Source organism: Prionailurus bengalensis, chromosome B3 (genome assembly GCF_016509475.1).
Source record: "Prionailurus bengalensis isolate Pbe53 chromosome B3, Fcat_Pben_1.1_paternal_pri, whole genome shotgun sequence".
NCBI lineage: Eukaryota > Metazoa > Chordata > Mammalia > Carnivora > Felidae > Prionailurus > Prionailurus bengalensis.
In genome coordinates this window covers 17,166,404-17,187,065 of record NC_057355.1, presented here as the reverse complement: position 1 = coordinate 17,187,065, position 20,662 = coordinate 17,166,404, and the positions used below count along the sequence as shown (strand labels likewise).

The 20,662-nt window shown below is 48.1% G+C and overlaps 1 protein-coding gene across 1 annotated transcript in view; it reads left to right on the top strand.

Annotated features, from left to right (window-relative positions):
- Nucleotides 1–19,110, top strand: part of LOC122468289 (protein FAM169B-like) — a 91,169-nt gene extending 72,059 nt beyond the window's left edge. Inside the window, exons 6-9 of the mRNA XM_043554777.1 lie at nucleotides 4,953–5,135; nucleotides 9,114–9,245; nucleotides 14,244–14,338; nucleotides 15,929–19,110. Of these exons, the coding sequence (XP_043410712.1) occupies nucleotides 4,953–5,135; nucleotides 9,114–9,245; nucleotides 14,244–14,338; nucleotides 15,929–16,129 (611 nt within the window). The 3' untranslated portion in view covers nucleotides 16,130–19,110. The remainder of the gene's footprint in view (nucleotides 1–4,952; nucleotides 5,136–9,113; nucleotides 9,246–14,243; nucleotides 14,339–15,928) is intronic.
- The last annotated feature ends 1,552 nt before the right edge of the window (nucleotides 19,111–20,662 follow it).

The following is a 20,662-nucleotide window of genomic DNA, read 5'->3' as shown; positions in this document are numbered from 1 at the left end:
GTGTGCACATCTCTCTGTGTGTCCAAATTTCCTCTTCTCATAAAGACACCGGTCAAATTGGATGAGAGCTCACTCAAAAGACCTTGCTTTAACTTCATTACCTCTTTAAAAACATTTTTTTAATGTTTTTATTTGTTTTTGAAGGAGAGAGAGACAGAGCATGAGTGGGGAAGAGCAGAGAGAGAGGGAGACACAGAATTCAAAGCAGGCTCCAGGCTCTGAGCTGTCAGCATAGAGCCCGATGCAGGGCTTGAACTCATGAACTGTGAGATCATGACCTGAGCTGAAGTTGGACGCTTAACTGACCGAGGCACCCAGGTGCCCCAACTTCATTATCTCGTAAAGTCTGTGTCTCCAGATACAGTCACATTCTGAGGTACTCGGGGTTGGGCTTCAATGTAAGAGACGCCGTTCAGTCCATAAGAATACATTATTATTAACTAAAGCCCATAGTTTACATTAGTGTTCATTCCTTATGTTGTATATTCTATGGGTTTTGACAAATGCAGAAGGACGATGCTTGTAGCATCGTACAAGCGTCATTGCCCTGAAAACCCCCATGCTCCCTCTATTCATTGCTCCCTCCCCACAGCCTCTTAACAACCACTGATCTTTTTGCTGCCTTCATAGTGTTGCCTTTTCCAGAATGTCATATAACTGGTGTAATTGTACAGTATGTAGACTTTTTCAGATTGGGACTTTTCCTTAAGTAATATGCCTTAACGTTTCCCCATGTCTTTTTTTTTTTTTTTTTTTTGCTTGATAGCTTATTTCTTTTCAGCATGGACTCATATTCCATTATCTGGATGTGCCATAGTTTATTTATCCATTCACATATTGAAGGATATCTTGGTTGCTTCCAGTTTTTGGCCATTATGAATATAGGTGTCGTGAACGTTCATGTGCAGGTTCTCAACTCCTTCAGATAAATATCAAGGGGCATAATTGAAGGATCATATGGAACAAGTTCTGTTTGCTTTTGTAAAACCACCAAACTCATCCAGGGTTGCTGTACCATTTTGCATTCTCACCAGCAATGAATGAGAGTTCCCATTGCTCCACATCCTTAGCAGCATTTGGTGTTGACAGTGTTTTGGGTTTTGGCCATTCTGGTAGGTGTGCAGTGATATCTCATTGTTTTAATTTGCATTTGCCTGATGACATATGATGTGGAGCATCTTTTGATATCCTTACCTGCCATATGTAATAGCTTTGTTGATGAGGTATCTATTAAGATTTTTGGCCCACTTTTAAATCACGTTGTTTGTTTTCTTATTGTTGAGTTTTAAAAGCTCTTCATATATTTTGGATAACAGTCCTTTATCAGACAAATGTGCCTTTTGCAAATATTTTTTCCCAGTTTGTGCCTTGTCTTTTCATTCTTTTGACATCATCTTTCACATGTCAAAAATTTGGGCAGCAAATTTTAATTTTTTTTAAATAAGTGCACTATTTATTTTTGAGAGAGGGAGAGTGAGAGTGGGAGAGGGGCAGAGAGAGAGAGTGAGACAGAGGATCTGAAGCAGACTCAACACTGACACTAGAGAGCCTGATGTGGGGCTCGAACTCACAAACCATGAGGTCATGACTTGGGCTGAAATCAGAGTTGGATGCTTAACCAACTGGGCCACCCCGGTGCTCCAGCAAATTTTAATTTTAATGAAATTCAGCTTGCCAATTTTTTCTCTCCTGGATCATGCCTTTCGTGTTGTATGTAAAAAAATATGTTACAAAACACAAGGTCATCTGGATATTCTCTTGTGTATTTTCTAGGAGGTTTGTAGTTTTGCATTTTATATTTATGCTGTGATTCATTTTAAGTTAAAAATTTTGAAGTATTTAGGGGCGCCTGGGTGGCGCAGTCAGTTAAGCGTCCGACTTCAGCCAGGTCACGATCTCGCGGTCCGTGAGTTTGAGCCCCGCGTCAGGCTCTGGGCTGATGGCTCAGAGCCTGGAGCCTGTTTCCGATTCTGTGTCTCCCTCTCTCTCTGCCCCTCCCCCGTTCATGCTCTGTCTCTCTCTGTCCCCAAAATAAATAAACGTTGAAAAAAAAATTAAAAAAAATTTTTGAAGTATTTAAGGTGTGTGTCTAGATTGTTTTTTTTTTCCATGTGGATATCAAGTTGTCCGGTGTCACTTATTGAGACTGTCCTTTCTTCAGTGACTTTACTTTGCTCCTTTGTCAAAGATCAGTTGACTATATTTGTGTGGGTCTAATTCTGGACTGGCTGTTGTGTTCCAGCTTCTTCTTCCTGTTTTTTTTTTTTTTTTTTTTTGTTCTTGGCTTATTGACATCCAGTCATACCACCACAATTTGTTGAAAAGACTGTCTTCTCATTGGAAAAGGGCAACATCGTTGAAATTAAAAGTATAAGAATTTATTTCTTTAAAAAAAATTTTTTTTTCAACATTTATTTATTTTTGGGACAGAGAGAGACAGAGCATGAACGAGGGAGGGGCAGAGAGAGAGGGAGACACAGAATCGGAAACAGGCTCCAGGCTCTGAGCCATCAGCCCAGAGCCTGACGCGGGGCTCGAACTCAAGGACCGCGAGATCGTGACCTGGCTGAAGTCGGACGCTTAACCGACTGCGCCACCCAGGCGCCCCAAGAATTTATTTCTTGACTCACTTCTGTTCCATTGATAACACATGCCTGTCCTTACACCTGTATCCCACTGACTTGATTGCCTTGATTTTATAAGAAACCTTGAAATTGGGTAGTGTAAAATCTCCAACTTTGCTCTTTTTCAAAACTGGGTTGCTTATTGTAGAGACTTTGCATTTCATGTCAGTTTTAGTATCAGCTTGCCAATGTCCACAAAAATGCCTGCTGGGATTTTGATAGGACTGGTGTCGAACTTACAGATCAGTTTGGGAAGAACTGCCATCTTAACAGTATTGAGTCATCCAATCCATGAACATGGTATTTCCCCACTTATTACCTTTCTTTAATTTCCCTTAACCATGTTTTGTAGTTTTTCAGTATTCAAGGCTTATGCTCCTTTTATTAAATATATCCCTAAATATTGACTCTTTTTTTTTAATGTTTTTATTTTTGAGACAGAGAGAGACAGAGCATGAGCAGGGGAGGGGAAGAGAGAGAGGGAGACACAGAATCTGAAGCAGGCTCCAGGCCCTGAGCTGTCAGCACAGAGCCTGACGCGGGGCTCGAACTCACAGACCGTGAGATCGTGACCTGAGCTGAAGTCGGAGGCTCAACTGACTGAGCCACCCAGGCGCCCCAATATTGACTCTTTTTTTTTTTTAAGGAATTGTATCTTTATGTAATTTTAATGTTTCTCAGCTTTGGAAGACTACCATTTGGGGAATGTTGTTCTCCTCAATATAAAAGTTGGCAACTGCAGAATTCCAACCTAAGTTTGTACTGTCATTTCAGGAACATTGAGGGTGAAATTCAAATACTTTACACTTAACCATCCCAAGTGAATTGGGTGGTGTTGATCACTGGCCTCAGATTACTTCTTCATTCATTTTTGGCACCAAATCAATTGTTCAGCTCACCATTCTTTTGGATGACAGTTTTGCTGAGGCTCAGCTGGGTGGGATGGGTGGTAGGTGGCTCTGCTCCATGGGACTGGCTAGATGTTTGCTGGGACCACAAGGGTGCCGGGCCATGTTTCTGTTATGGTGGCAGGCTAGTCCAGTTGTGTTCTTAGAGTGAGTAGCAGGGATCTGAGAAAGAATAGTAGAGGGGCACTGGACCCCATGAAGCCAGGCCCTATTTTTGATGGGAGGTGCTTCAGAATCACATGTAATGTGATGTGGATATAGGAAGGGGAATAATTGTGCTCATTTTTTGCAAGCAGTTCACTACAGTAGCATGTATCCCTGCAACTCAGTCTGGCTGATCAGAATCGGAGTCAGTTTTTCGCTTGGGAAATTACCCACCATCTGATTCTTGACAGGGACAAAAACTTCTTCCAATAGGAGCTGAATATGCTCCATACTTCTTTTCCTGGGTTTTCGTGCATCTAGGGTGCAGGCATTTGTACGTTTGGAAGTAAGACAGGTGATGTAGTAGGCTTTGTGTAGCATTGATTTTCTGGTTAGGGTGACAACGCAGGTGAACTTGCAAGGCCAAGGCCAAGGCCAAGTGCCTTTTGCAGAAACAGCAACTGTGCTGGTATTGGTGCTGGTTGCAGTGAAGTTCAGGATGGAAAGGTGGGAAGGGTGCCAACTGTGGCCCCTCTTGCTCTGCTATAGCAAGGTCACTGATGTTGTAGGGGAGGCAGGACTTAGTCTGCTTGGGGTAAATGCACATTGTCTTTTTTTTTTTTTTTAATCTTTATTTTTAAGAGAGAGAGAGCAAGCAGGGGAGGAATAGAGAGAGAGAGGGAGATACAGAATCTGAAGCAGGCTCCAGGCTTGGAGCTGTTAGCACAGAGACTGACGTGGGGCTCGAACTCACAGACTGTGAGATCATGACCTGAGCCGAAGTCGGATGCTTAACCGACTGCGCCACCCAGGCACCCCTAAATGCACTCTGTCTTAATTGGACACGATGACTGCTTGTTAGAGTTACTGAAACAAGTCCATGCCCTAGAGATGTGTTGGGTGGGTCTCCCAGCCCATATCCCTTGGGTTCACGGAAAACCTTGATGTCCAGATGCCCCTCATTGGCTTCCAGTGTCTCTGTGAACTCTGCACAGCACGGGCGGCTTCTGAGGGTCTTGGGTGCGTGAATGGCACATGCACCTGCGTTTGCTTTTCATTTCGGTACAGCAGTCTGGGGGCTGCACTCCTCGTGATCGATAACATGTGGGCTGGTCAGTCGGCTGGAGAACTGGTGGTTTGGGATGATCTGCTCTTTTGTCTTAGTGATGTGAGCCCTTCTAGGTGGTACCAGTGACCCGGCTGTGTGGGAGTCCCGCAGGGCCCTGGCAGCTTGGTGCAAGCCTGGGACGGCGCCTGTCTCTTCCTTTCCCTGCAGGCAGCCTGTGTGGTGATGGCCCGGGTGCATGCTACCTGCTCCCCGTCTTCGACACCGTGTTTGTCAGGAGGACTTACCGCCGCCAGGGCCTGGGCACGGCCATGCTGCAGGACTTCTGTGAGACGTTCCGTGAGGACGAGGCTCTGGGCATCAGTTGGCCGATTTCTCCCGCCATGTTCAAAGGTAAACCCGCTTTGTGTCAGGCGGAAACGTATGGGCAACGGTGATGGATAACACGTGCGTTCTAGATGGTTCTGGGGAGGCAGGTTCCTTGACACTCTCTGCGTGTGGGTTTTCTCTTCCTCCTGAGAAATCTCCCGTTGCTTCAGCACAGATGAGACTATGCTGTGGCACTGGGGGGTGAGCCTTTCCCAGCCCTAGAAATAACTGGATTTAGAAACAATAAAAAACACGGCGTCAGAGAGAAGCAGAATCCAGAGAAGTGCACGTGCTGGGCGCTCAGAGGGCCTTTGCGGTTTCACTTGATGCTTAAGAGCCCATGACTTAGTCCTTTCAGCTAGACACTGAAAGGGAGCCCAGGAGCTTTGTCTGGGAGGGCAGCTGGAGTGCAAAGGCAAGCTCTGACCGCACTGAGCCCCAAGTACCTCGTAGCTCTTGCTGCAGAAGGCAGTCCCCTTCTTCCATTCTTACCCTACTGAGTCCCTGTACTGGTCAAGGTTCTCCAGAGAAACAGAACCAATAGGGTACACACACACACACACACACACACACACACGAGAGAGATTTATTATAAGGAATTGGCTCACATGGTGTGGAGACTGAGACTCCCAAGATCTGCAGTTAGCAAGCTGGAGACTCAGGAGAGCCGATGGTGTCATAACGGTGCAAATTCTGCCAGGCTCCAGACCCAAGAAAAGCCAACAAAAAGTTTTTGGGTCAAATCCAAAGGCAGCAAAACACCCATGTCCCAGCTCACCAGACAGGCAGGAGTTCCCTCTTACTTGTGGGAGGGTCAGCCTTTTCCCTCTATATTCAGGCCTTCAACTGATTGGATGAGGCCCGCCCACATGAGGGAAGGCAATCTGCTTTACTCAGTCTGTTGATTCAAATGTTCATCTCATCCCAAACACCTTCACGGACACACCCCGAATAATGTCTGACCAAATATCTGGGCACCCCCTGGCTCAGTCAAGTTGACCCTTAAAATGAGCTATCACAATCCCTTTTCACGTTCTGGAAGAGAAATCCTTATATATGTATATTTTTTTCAGAGGAAATGAAACAAGCCCTGGTCTTAAACATTACGTTCCAAGTCAGTAAGGGGGGCGGATTCTGGTGAGCCTCTCTCTAGGTTCCCCACACCCCTGCTGTGAAGTACACCCCTTCCACCTTGGGTACCGTTTCACTTCTTGTCATACAGATGTTTTTGGGCCCTTAGTACTGAGTTTCCAGTACCGTTATGGTATGGGGAGATCAGGAGATAAGAGAGAAAACGTAGGGAAGGTAAGGAAACTTCTGTTGCTCTAAAGTCCTAAGAAAAGCAGGTGAAAACATATTTTCAAGTAGGTTTAGTCATTTCTTTATATTTCCAAACTCATGGTCTATAATTAAACTCTGAAGAGCCTTGAATTTCTGCAAAGAGCATTCCAGGATTCCTGTACTGTGTTGCTCACTTTGAGGTGTTGCAAAGTTCCAGAACCACATGCCTGTCCTCTCTCTCTCCTAATTTTTGCGTCAGCTCCGAGACCTTGGTTTGAGTACATTGGCCTCTCAGTGTGGCCACCTCAGGTTTCCCTAGGGAAGTATCAGTCTCCACGGAGGGGGGAGGGCGCCCCAGAGCCAGCACTGCAGGTACCCTTGCAGGGTCTTGTGGATCCCTGCTCTCCTTTTTCTTTCTTTCTTTTTTTTTTTTTTTTTTTTAATTTTTTTTTTTTCAACGTTTATTTATTTTTGGGACAGAAGGAGACAAAGCATGAATGGGGGAGGGGCAGAGAGAGAGGGAGACACAGAATCGGAAACAGGCTCCAGGCTCTGAGCCATCAGCCCAGAGCCCGACGCGGGGCTCGAACTCATGGACCGCCAGATCGTGACCTGGCTGAAGTCGGACGCTTAACCGACTGCGCCACCCAGGCGCCCCTCTTTCTTTTTTTTTAATGTTTATTTATTTTTGAGAGATGCAGAATGCGAGCGGGGGAGGGGCAGAGAGAGAGAGGGAGACACAGAGTCCAAAGCAGGCTCCAGGCTGAGTTGTCAGCACAGATCCTGACGCGGGGCTCGAGCCCACAAACTCTGAGATCATGACCTGAGCTGAAGTTGGATGCCTAACCGACTGAGTCACCCAGGCACCCCCCTGCTTTTCCCTTTTCTATCTCTGCCCCATAGAGAAAGAAAATAAGAACGTGCTGATTCTGAAGCACGCATCGTGTCTTGGGGGTTTGAGCTGCCCAGCTGAGGATGTTGGGGCCTCAGGCTTTTACGTCACCCCTGACTGTACTTGGGCATGTATGTGAACAGGTAGGACATGGAGAAAGAAGCAGCTGGAGGTTCAGGACTGGGTTCAGGTGTGTGCCACCTGCACACTTTACTGACTGGCTTTTTTTTTTTTTTTTAATGTTTTTATTTTTGGGAGACAGAGAGACAGTGAACGAGTGGGGGAGGGGCAGAGAGAGAGGGAGACACAGAATCTGAAGCAGGCTCCAGGCTCGGAGCTGTCAGCACGAGCCCGACGTGGGGCTCAAACTCATGACCTGAGCTGAAGTCAGACACTTAATCGACTGAGCCACCCAGGCGCCCCATGACCGGTAGGATTCCTTCTTGCGTTCAAAGGGCAGGCCAGAGCCCTGTGCTTTAAAGCCCTCTTGCAGCTGCGTTTCTCTCCGTGGTGTGAGGAGTCTGTGGGCCCAAGAGTATAGTCCTTCCTGGGTCCAGACCACTCCTTCTAAGCTGACTCAGGGTACCAGGACCCCTGGGTTCCTGCCAGTGGCGTGAGGGCCCCAGTGGACTCCATCCTTGGGTCTGCACATAAGGGTGGACCATGCCACCAGTTTGCGTATCTTTAGACCCTACGGACAGGTGTTGGTGGGGTGTGGGTGGAGTGTGGGCGTGGTGTTCACATTTGCATTCACAGGCCCCTTGCTGTGTACGTGTGTGGGGCTGGGGTAGAAAGAGAAGCGGGTGGGCCGTCTGGGGGGGGGGGGGCAGCTCCCTCAGTATTGCCACATTCTGGTGCAAAACTCCAAGGAGTCCAAGAATTCTAAATTTGAAACTGGCTTTCCCTGTTGTTATGAAGTTATATTTGTCAAGATAGGAGAGCAGAACATTCTATCTAGCACTCTGCTAGTTTGGCTTACACTTTCCGAATACTTAGTTTCACCCTCTGGAGGTTTCCATCTGTGCTGTTGCCCCCGGCTGGGACGTATTAGGGGAGGGCCTGACGGGGTCCCCATGGGCACCTGCGGGACCAGGAGCAGCCGCCTATTTGGCTGGGCTTGGGGCACTGCCCGGAGAAAATTCTCGCCCTGTGAATGCGGACATAGAAGTCTTTAAGCCTTGAGGTGACTGGAATCAAGGCATCTGCAGAGGATGAGCTGGTAGTTCTGTGGGAGAGGAGGGCTGGGGAGGCTCAGGATAAGGAGGGACAGTGCCCGAGGAGAGGACAGTGTTGGGGGGATGTTAAGGGCTGATTGGGTCCCCCGAAGTCTTATGTTGAAAGCTTACCCTCCATGTGACTATACGTGGAGGTGGGGCCTTTAAAGAGGCAATTAGAATTTAATGAGGTCATAGGAGTGGGGCCCTGATCCAATAGATTCTTAAGAAGTGGTTCTTATTTATAAAAGAGGAGCCTGGGACACGGATGGGTGCAGAGGGAAGGTCATGCGACGCCACTGTGGGAAGGCAGCCATCTGCAAGCCTCTGCCCATGCCTGGCCGTGGGACTTCCCGCCCCCACCACGTGAGACGGTGGAAGTCTGTTGTTGGAGCCCCCCAACGTGTGGTGCTTTGTTATGGTGGCCCCAGCTAAGATGGGTTGGGTGAAAGCGGGAGCATGAGGGGTGACAGCTGAGGAGGCCAAACACTGGTGCCCCTGCAGCAGAAACAGAGCAGAGCCGGGGTGGGGTGGGGCCTTGGCTGGAACCGGAAGTGCTCGCCCCTGAGACGCAGAGGGGGCGGGCCTTCCTGGCTCACTCTTGCACATCCTCAGTGTGCAGGAAGTTCCTGTTGGCCCATCCGGAGGAGCGGGGTCGCCTGTGGGAGGTGGAGCCCCCAGGAGCCTGGGGCCAGCGAGGCAGCATCTGGCTGAAGGTTCAACTGCAACAGTCAAGACTTCCAGACCGTGAGTCACAGTGAACAAAGTGCCCTTTGAAGCACAGGTTAATGCATACGGATGGAGTCAGGCCCGGGCAGGTGTTATGTTTATTGTTGCAACAACAGAGGAGGGAGTGAGACCAGGGTGGTGCCTTCTTGTTTATTTATTTTTTAAAATGTTTATTTATTTTGAGAGAGAGAGAGAGGGAGGGAGAGAATCCCAAGCAGGCTGCGCACTGTCAGCTCAGAGCCCAGTGTGGGACTTGATCTCACAAATGGTGGGATCAGGACCTGAGCTGATACCGAGTCAGACGCTCAACCGACTGAGCCACCCAGGCGCCTCCGGGATCGTGGCTTCTTGTCCTTGGTCCACCTTCCTTTCCCGAATGAGCCACATATTCTGGACTTTGATGAAGATCTCCCCCAATCTAACTAAATCAGAAGCTCCCTGGGACAGAGCGGCTCCCTGTTTATAACTCGAAGGGATCACTGAAACCCAGAAGAGGTCTGCACCAGGTGTGCACCTGGTTAAAAATTGGAAGGCCACACAAGGGTTTACCTTGAAGAGCAAGGCTTCCATGCACCCCCTCCTTCCCTTGGGGGAGATGGCAGGCATACGTAAGTGGTAGCATTGCAGAGACAGCGTTCTGCAGATGAGTACTTTGTCCCCGCCCTTTTTACTGGCAGCATAGTAAGCTGCTGTATGGAGGTGTTTATTTGGGCAGCCCCTGTTATAGACAGGCATTGTCTTCAGTTTGAGGTTGTTATAGTACCACGGTGTGTTTGCCGGCAGGGTTTTGATGGAGGGTGTTTTCAAGCAATGAGAACGGGCAGAGGGTCCCAAGGGGAGATGGGGTGGGAAGACCAGATTCACTTGTGTCTAGTTCCCCAAGTTGCTTTTTGACAGTGTGCCTTCCTCCTCTCCCACATCGGGGATGGATTGCACTCCCCCCAGGATGGATTGCACATTGCTGTTGGTTCTCAGCTCAGTGCTCAGGGAGAGGGCCTTGGAGGGCAGGGCCGAATCCCGGCAAACCCTTTCAGGCTGCAGGTGCTGTGCGTGGGTGGGAGGCTCAGGAGGGTCTAACAGTTTTAAGTTTCACCCGCCAAAGTGAAAGCACTGGCTTTCCTTCCCCGCCCCCGGGGAAGAAAGCTCCTGTCAACATCAAATGCCATTTCCCAGGCTGTAGGTAGCTCATTAGGCCTCCGTGGGCTTTCCACGTGGGTAACTGATTTACGTTAGGTCGTGACAGGGAAGAGCGTCTTGGAGTTTACTGATGATAACAATGATAGGTTTTGCTTTTATGGTGCCTTTCAGCTAGAAGGCTTAATGGATCTCTGCAGATATTAATGGGGTGACCAGGCACCTGGGAAGCAGGCCATGGTAGGGCTGTGACTGTGATCCTAATGAGGCGGTTAAGTGACTTGCCCGGTGGCATCCACAGTTAGAAATGGAAGGGGAGCTTGCCCGGATCCCCATGCACTAAGCTGACCAGCTGCGTGGGTTTATCAAGAAACGTCACAAATGAGCCTGCAGCTCCCACGTGGACTTGGCCTTTGTGTCTTGGATGTTGCAGCTCCTTGGCTGGGAATGAAGGGAAAAAAAAAAAGTGTTGCATATCAGAATGTGGAAATAATGTGGAAATTGCACAGGCTGGAGGGGGGTAAGCAGTGGGAGAACGTGTTCGCATAATTGGGGAGACTGCTTCCCTCGGAGGAGAATTCCGCTGGGGTTATTTCAAGAGCTGAGAGTTGGTGTGGTCTGGTCACAGGAAACTGAGCTGGAAGTCAGATGCCAGACCTGTCACTTTAACTCACTGTGAGATTTGCCAACTCTCCCTTTAAAACAGCAAATGAGGGAACTTGCACGGGGAATGTTCCAGAAGCATGCTTGGAGTCCTTTGAAGGAAGAAGGGTCATCGTTATGATCAGGATATAATTAGATAATTAAAACTATATAATTAAAAAAATGCTAAATTATGATCTTTTCACTCCCTGTATAAATCATGGCTAGTTCCCGGTTTCACCCACAACTTCTGTGTCCCCCCAGGGCCAGCAGTCAGGGTTTTAATTCAGTCAGGAAGGTTTTCAGCCAGCCAGCTTCATCTTGTAACAATTTTGTCAGCATTGACATTTCAGGTTTTTTCCAGGTTGGTGAGTGGGGGGCTGCAAATGCAATCACAGATTAGCCCAGATGCTCTGCATTTTCTCAGTTTACAGTCTGTCTGCCTTCATGGAAATCTGTGTTAGCCCATTAGGTTTTCCCACAGGTCACCCCACAGTGCAGGTTCTGGAATCTTCTTTTGCCTGGAAATGTCACACAGCCATTTAATTTAATTTTAGTTTTTAACCAGCCCGTTATTCTTAGAGTTGCTTTCTTGAATTGTTCTGCTTTTCAAGTTCTATCTTTTGTTTCTTTATTTCTGGCTGTTATTTTGGAGGGCTCCTACAGTTTCATGCGCTGTAGCGGTAGAACTGTAAGCAAGAAGCCCGGGGGAGCCAATTGTTTTTTACATTCTAAGTAAGGCATGGACGTTTTACAATGTTCCAAAGGGAAATTAACTTGTGCTCCTTTCCAGGGTTTTCAAAATCTATTTTTTGAAGCAGCGTCATTTATGGACGAGGTCTTTTAAAGTTTGCACGATCTTGCCTGTTGATAACATCTGTGGCTTATAATGGCCCTGAAAATATTTACAGCGTTTTCAGAACTTTTGAGAGAAGGAGTTTGTGGGAATTTTTTTTTTTTTTCCTTCCTACACTCACTTACATATGAAGCCTTTGAAACTTGACCAATAGGATCATAATTCTGTCTGGTGTGACTTCTCAGTTAGCTTGCACATGCCTTAAGTTTCTTTACTGGAGGAGATGAAATTGAATCCTCCAGCAGTTGAGTGTTCTTTTACAAAAATGTGGCTGGAGGCAGGAAATAATTGCACACAGCTTTAAAAATCCTTGTTTTCATTGTTTAGGTTATAGTGTTGCTTTCTTCCCAGGTGAGTTTTTAATAGATTCAATTGTTATCCACAGGGAAAAGAATTTTATTTACATTTAACTTTTTAATTTTTTTATGTTTTTATTTTATTTTTGAGAAAGAGACAGTGTGAATGGGGGAGGGGCAGAGAGAGAGGGAGACGCAGAATCCGAAGCAGGCTCCAGGCTCTGAGCTGTCGGCACAGAGCCCGATGTGGGGCTCGAACTCACGGACTGTGAGATCATGACCTGAGCTGAAGTCAGATGCTCAACGGATTGAGCCGCTACATTTAATTTTTAAAGCTATGGTGTATGTATATAAAAAGATGTGAATGAACTCTGAGGCGGGGGGGGGGGGGCGGGGGCGGGCAGGGTCCTTTTTCTAAAAATCTGATGCTTGCAACTCTGAGCTTGTCTCAGCTTTTTTTGGTGAGTTGGACATGACATAGTGCGGTAGTTACAGCAATTTGGCGGCGTGAGCTATGGTGGGAAGTGCATAGCAGTACCATCATCCTGGATGGGTTTTTCCTAATGCTGCTCTTTGAAAGGTTGTGTGGCTCCCTCTAGCGGCCATTGTCACCTACTGCGTCCCTTATGGTAGTAACTCCTGGATGGTAACTTACTGTGACCTACCTGTGTGGTTGCTTCTCGGATTCTTATCCTCGTGCTTCCAAATTAGAGCATTCACTTTTTTTTTTTAACATTTATTTATTTTTGAGACAGGGAGAGACGGAGCATGAACGGAGAGGGTCAGAGAGAGGGAGACACAGAATCTGAAACAGGCTCCAGGCTCTGAGCGCTCAGCACAGAGCCCGACGCGGGGCTCGAACTCACGGACCGCGAGATCATGACCCAAGCTGAAGCTGGGTGCTCAACTGACTGAGCCACCCAGGCGCCCCTAGAGCATTCATTTTTAAAAATTATTGAACTGTTATTGGTTAGGAATAAAATACAAGTAAACATTTGATAGTTACCAAGCACGCTTTAGTCTGTGACGCATAAAAAGATAGTTTCACACATCAGGAAGTGTAGAATATACTGAGTTGTCTGCTTCATTCTCTGATTCATTCATTCATGCATTCTCATTCATTCATTCACTCATTCATTCATTCAGTAGATTACTCTAATGGAGGAGCTCCCAGTGCCAGGCCACTGGTTGAGGTGATAAGGATATAGTAGTGAATAAGGCTGAGTCTCTGAACTCATTTATGAACTTACTTTTGCAAAGAGAAGTACATGAGGAATCATTACTGCATTATATAGAAACTCTCAAGGGAGCCCTGAAGTACTCTGGTGTTTTTCACTGCTTAGGGTTCAATTTTGCCAAACCAAAGTTGGCTTATTTATAAAGTCTGTAAATAAACTTTAAGATTTACCTGTATAGGTAATGTTTCAATAATGTATTTATTTTTATTTGAAAAAATGTGTTTCGTTTGCATTTTCAGCTCAACTGGAAAACTATTTTCTTCCTAAAGCATCTGAGTGCCCCCCCCCCCCCCCATCACATACCTCTACGTATGGATTTTGGGATGTAGGAAGTACACAGTGGGACAGCAAAGTTATCCTTTCCAAGTTCGGTCTGATTTGGAAAGGGGGAGGAGGGCTGAATTAACAAGGGTGATTGTGGGTTCTCTTGTGAGTAACAATTCCAGCGAGCAAAGAGAAGGGCCTAGGAATAGCTCTGCAAGCCTAACTCCGTTTAACGTCCAGATAATTGGAAGAAAAGAATTCCCGCTCAGAAATGCTTGAGTAGTGCCTACGGCTCTACTCCCAATCTCTGATCTTGGAAGCTGAGCAGGGAAGGGCCTGCTTAGTACCTGGATGGGAGACATGCTTGAGTAGAACCATGGCTTCATGTCTCCCCAAACCTGGCAAGTTTCCCTTTTCTCCAGAAGGCACTGTAGCAGGTGTCACAGTGAAGGTCATGAGGATAGAATTGGGTCGTGGTGATCGGTACTTTTGGAAGGGTCTCTGCTGTACTGTTCATCTTTTGATTGTCTGCTCCCTCGGGGCCACCTCCGTTTGCTTATGCCACTCTCTTGCTTGGGGAGGGCAGCACACCCAGGAAATTCCCAGGAGGACGTGAGCAGCTGTGGGCGGACATCTCCAGATGATGGACCCAGAATGTCTGGTCGTGAAGGAGGCAAGAAGGTACGGTGGTGAATGTGTCATTCTGGGAATGTGTCTTGTTTTCTTAGCAATCACGTTGTGCTTGTTTAGCGAAGCTCTGAACCCACGAGGCCTCTCCCTCACCACCTTGGCTGTGGGCTTCTCCACGGCAGTGGGCTGTTGATTCACACTCGGAGTCTCTGTGCTGCGGCATGAGGCGAGGCCTTCGTAATTAGACTCTTCACGGTCCTCTTCTCTGAGCTGCACAAGCTCTAACGAAGCCAGAACTAAACAGAGAACACGTGGCAATCAGCGTCACCCTGCTCTCTGAAGGAAGTATTGGAAAATCTGAATTTCACATTCTGCCATGGACCAGTGTCTTTCAAGCGGAGCAAATGTGTGGACAAATTTCTTTCTTTCCTCCTGCACGCCTCCAAGCCCAGATGCTGCAAAATGGAATATGGCATTAGGTCATTGTGGAGCCCAGAGTGATGAGAGAATAGACCCACCGACAAGGATGGCTGCTAAGTGTTTCTTAGTGGTCCACCTTAGTGGTCTGCTTTGAAGCAATGTGATTCCATGAGGCATCTTCCCGAAGCCAAGACAGACATTGGCCGGTATAAGATAGTTCTGATAACGCCCCTTCTCGGCCACAGAAGGGTGTTTGCTCTTGAATTCCTGAAGAATTATTAATGATTTTAAGCTCCCAAACTTAACAGTTGCAACTTGTGGGCAGTACTGCTTATTTTGGAAAGTAGATGATACGGGGATAGAAGACGCGACACCAAAGGCATGATCTATCCCAGTAAGTGCTGGATTGTTTCAGAAAAGCGAGCGGAGGAGGGGGCTTTCATTTTCCTTGGTTTGCAATGGAAAATTTGGCTCACTGACGATTCTACCAGGCCACCGAACTGACAGTATTGTGCTTTGCCTCTTTGCGGATCCCTGACTTTGCATTTAAACCTCGAAGGCTTTTGGAGGAAGCAGGAGGTGTTCAGTGTGATGTCCTGCCCGGGGGCAGGCATCTTGGGAGGTCCAGGTGCTCAAGCATAAGGGTGCCACCTTTTATTTTTTTTTATTATTATTATTTTTTTTATTAAAAAAATTTTTTTTTCAACGTCTATTTATTTTTGGGACAGAGCATGAAAGGGGGAGGGGCAGAGAGAGCATGAATGGGGGAGGGGCAGAGAGAGAGGGAGACACAGAATCGGAAACAGGCTCCAGGCTCTGAGCCATCAGCCCAGAGCCTGACGCGGGGCTCAAACTCACAGACCGCGAGATTGTGACCTGGCTGAAGTCGGACGCTTAACCGACGGCGCCACCCAGGCGCCCCAAGGGTGCCACCTTTTAAAGTAGTGCTTCTCGCTTTGCCCTTTCTCAGATCTCCATGGGCTGGGCTCTTCAGTTCCCTTCAGGAAGTATGTTCCCATCAGTAAATACGTGTCCAGAGCATCTTAAGAACAAAATACAGTGTCCCTGTGGCTGGCTGGGGTGTTGGAACCCGGCTCAGCCGTTCTGAATCTGAGCACGCAGTGAGTGCAGGGGCCCGGCCAGGACACTGTGGGCTTGTTCCAGCCAAGAGCTTCGGTGGAGAGCTTCGTTGATTTTTTTCTTTTTTTTTTCCTGATTCAGGAGAGGACCAGCGGAGAACGGGAACAGACAAAGAGTGATGAAGACTGTGGAGTGGAAGAAGCAGCAGGGCAGCTTGGGCGAGCCTGTGGGGCCGAGCCGGCCAGGAAGGAAGCCAAGAGGACCGTGCTGGATGCAGGACTGGCCTGGGAGTCCCAGAAGAAGCACGTGCGGCCAGCTCCTAACTCCCAGACGCCATCCTGACTCTTGTTGAGGGGCCTGTCTGGGCCCCAGGGGCCACGGGTGTGAGAGCTGCCCCTGTCACTCCATGCTCCTGTGGCCGGGAGCTGGCTTCTGTCCCTGCTGTGTTCTCCTTCGAGGAGAGGGCGACCGCACAGACCTTGACCACCTCAGGCTTGTTTTGTGGGCCCAGGTGATAGAAAGCCTGAGAAAGTGCTGCGTTCCTCAAGCACAAAGATCTAAAGAGGTACAGGTAGTTATTTTCCCAAGCTCGAATTTCAGAAGCTTGTTTGTTTAACCTAGTGTAGTTTCTGTTACTCGGGGGGGGGGGGGGTGGGGTGGGGAGGGGGTTGTAAAGATCTCACTGGAACCACACACATGTGCCTCTTTCTTGAAGCTCAGAGAAGGGCCATGCCCGTTCCAGCCTGCACTGCAGAGATCTGTTTCAGGTTTGCCCATGCCAGCCCAGATGTCACCGTGAGACCACAGACACCAGAAGGGTTTCTAGGGAGGCACATTTCTTTTCCAGAGAAACTTCAGCCACATCAGAAGCTCCCCGAGGGCAGTGGCCGGGATTGGCTGGTGCAAACCATCCATGGGTCCCTTGCTCACATCTGGCCTCGCATACAGGAGGCACTTAGAGCAGGCTCCATGCGGGTGTCAGGATCTCAGCCATGGCCTGATTCAGAGGGGAGGCCACTGGACGGGGCTCTGGGCTGATGGCTCTTCCAGTGTATTGGTGCCTGGAGGGAAAAGGCCCATACTGGTAAAGGTGAGTCTAAAGGTACCAGCCAACCCCCAGTGTGACCGTGGCCTCCTCGGCTACCTACACGGCCCTGCTTGGGGCGTGTGCTCGGCCGCTGTTAGGGCTTCTGAGCTGAACCAAGGGACCCCCTGCCCATAAGAGCCCAGTGAGGACAGGAGAAGCAGGCCTTCCACGGGGTAAGGCGTGGTCCAGGCTGCTTCGTGAGGCCCCAGAGCCTGCTCCCTGAAAGCTGTGGCGGGGGTTTCTCTGCAGCTGGCGTAGCCTCACTGATGTTCAGTAGGATTCTAACCAGAGGAAGCTGGCTGAGTCGTCTTGGGGCAGGCAATGCGGTCCCGGCTCCTGCTTCCGTGTGAATGCAGACCTGATCTTATCCCTGGGGACACCCCTCTGGGGCTCTGTCACTATCTTTGGAGCATCCAGGCCCGTCAGAGGGTCCTGATGACTCTGCTCCCATCTCTGGGCACGCCTACCTTGCGTTCTATATCCCAGCTGCCTGGGCTTTCCCATCAGACGCACCTGTGCCCTTGCTTCACGGTCAGCGCTCATGCACTTGTTCTGCCATGGGCGTGTGCCTTTTCCTCCCTCCCTCTGTCCTTCTGTCTTTCTGCCCTCCTTTTTCTCTTTCACTCTCCCTCCTCCCTCTCTGTCACTCTCCCGTCCCTACCCCTCTTATGCGCGTGTGCACATACACACACACACACACACACACACACACACACACACACAGCTTGTCAATCAGTCTGATTCCTATTCGTACATCTAGTCTCAGATGTCCCTTCCTGACCACCTCCTTCTTCCCTTCCTACATGTTCTCAAAACACCGGGGACTCAGCTGTGAGACCCATGAGTCGCCACCAGGGTCAGCCCTGGGTCTGCTCAGTTGCTGCTTGTGTCCCCAGCGCCAGTGTAGAGGCAGTCCTCAACTGCATGGGGAATGAACGGTAATAGATCACCTCAAGGGTGAGGGGTGACAGCTTCCTTCTGTTCGTCTGTTGCTAGACTCTGGAGGTGGATGGAAGAACAGTTTTAGCTTTTTAGGGGTGTAGTAAATTCCTATCCTGGAGCCTGGGTTTAGGCAGGAGACCACCAGCACCAGATACTCACTGCTGTTTCCCTAAGTGGACAGAGGGCACATGTGATGGGGCCTCTGTTAATTATTTATTCATCCATCTGTGTGTTCGTCCACCCATCTGTCCGTCTTTTCCTCTACCTGTTAGTCCATCTGTCTATTTACCTACCCACTTGTCTCCATCCATCAGTCCACATTTGTCCATCCATCTGTCCATCCACTCAGCTGTCCATCTGTCCACATTTGTCCACCCACTCGTCTGACCATGTTTGTCCTTCCATTCATTTATCCATCCACCCACCTGTCTGTTCGTCTGTCCTGATACCCATCCATCCGTCTGTCCATCCTGTTTGTCCATCCATCCTGTCTATGTTTGTCCTGTCTATCCACGCACCTGTCTGCCCACATCTGTCCATTTGTGTATCCCTCTACTCATCCATCCATCCTGTTGTACAACCGATATCCAGGGGTATGTGTGTAGTTGAGTCAGTTAAGCGTTCAACTCTTGATTTCAGCTCAGGTCAAGAACTTTCCATTTGTGAGATTGAGCCCCGCATCAGGCTGTGTTGCTGACAGTGCAGAGCCTGCTTGGGATTCTCTCTCTCCCTCTCTGCCCCTCCCCCATGCGTGTGCATGCATGTGTGCGTACTCTCTCTGAAAATAAATAAATTTTAAAAACCCTGGATATTTAACATGTTTGCTCAGGGCCAAGCTCTGTGCTGGGCACTGGGGGTAGGTATATAGATAAGTGAAATGTGATTACTGGACTCAAGGAAACTGGTCTCTCTGGAAGGGTGTCTTCTAGAGTGTTCCCTGGAGTTGTTTGTCTTACACCCATTAGAAAGAGGGAAGAGTCCAGTGGAAAGAAATAGAGTGCAGAGCTCCGTATGGAGACTGCATGAAGTCCCCAGTGCATGTGGACTCTGTGTGAAGGAGGCACGGACCATAAAAGTGGACTTGCAGTGGAATCTGCGGCCGAGGGGGTGCTCTGTGTGTGGTGGCAGGCATGGCCTTTTTAACATGTGACACAATGGGTGCTGTGAACTTGACACTGTTTGGCATGAATGGCTGGTGCTTTGTGTTTACCTGGAAATGAACTGATGAAAATGTCTCAGGGGTTTGTTGAAGTTACTGTTCAATAAAAACATCCTCCCAAGGGAGAAGAACTGATGTGTTGGTGTAGTTCATTTAAAGATGTTAAAAAACACACACACACACACACACACAAAAACAACCCTGCAGAGTTAGAAGGAAACACACTGGGGCTCTGAGCAACCCCCTCTCTGGCCAGTGACACAGTTGGGTTAGGTCGGGCTGTGTGCAGGGTTTCCTTCCACATAGCTTGTATGAGGAATGTCCGTAAAGTGTGTGTGTGTGTGTGTGTGTGTGCGCGCGCGCTGTGTTGTTTTTGTTACAAACCATAAAATTAATTTCATTCGAAGTATATAATTCCTTTTTTTTAAGTATATTTGCAGAGTTGTGCAATCAGCGCTCAGTCAGTACCCCAAAAAGAAACCCCGCACCTATTAGCAGTCTCTCCCTTTCCACCCCATCCCCCCCCCCAGCCTTAGGCAACCACAAATCTACTTTCTCTCTCTTTAGATTTGCCTGTTCGGGACATGTCCTACAGGTGGAATTATGTGTGGTCATTTCCATCTGGCTTCTTTCACTTGATGTAACATTTTTAAAATTCAGCCACAGTGTAGCACGCATCAGTACTTTATTCCTTTTTATAGCTGAATAACATTCCCTTGTATGGATATACCACATTTTATTTATTCATATACCAATGAATGCATTCTTAGATCGATTTCTTGGCTCTTGTCAGTAATGCTGCTATGACCTCATTCATGGCACAATTTTTATGTGGACATGTTATTCAGTTCCCTTGGGTATATACCCCAGAGTGAAGTTTCTGGGTCAGAAGGTAACCTATTTTTGAGCCATTGCCAAATTGTTTTTTCGAAGGGATGACCGCATTTGGCATGCCCTCCAGCAGTGTATGAAGGTTCCAGTCTATCCCCATACCAGCCAGCACTGGTTGCTATTCGTCTTGTCGACTGCAGCATCCTTCCTAGTGCTTGAGAACTAGCACGTGTCTCATTGTGGTTTTCGTGTGCATTTCCCTGATGACTAACGATGTGGAACACCTTTCCACGGGCTTGTTGCCTCTTTGTGTGTCTTCTGTGGAGAAATGTCTACTCAGATCCCTTACCCATTTCTTTACTGGGCTGTCTTTGTTTTATTAAGTTGTAACAGTTCTTTATATATTCTGGATACAAGTCTCTTTTCACATATATCATTTGCAGATACTTTCTCCTATTCTGTGGGTTGTCCGCTTCCTTGATAGTGTCACTGGAGGCACAGCATTTTGGGTTTTTGATGATGCGCAGTTTGTCCACTTTTCTTTGGTTGCTTGTGTATTTGGTGGAGTAGTAATGATTGGGTCTTAAAGTGCACTCCATCTAAAGGGAGTTATTGGGGAGAAAGTTATTTGATTCTACAATGAATACAGCAAAATCCACAAAGCAATCATTAGAAGAAAGCCATCCCTGGATCCCAGGCTCATGCCCTGTGAGAGGGGCATTGCCCTGCAGGTTGCTCCAACCCAAGCTGACCATATGATCCAGAAATTCCGCTTCTGGGTATGTAACCAGGAGAACTGAAGAGATAGGGCCACATAAAAGCTTGTACACACATGTTCAAAGCACCTTATCGATGA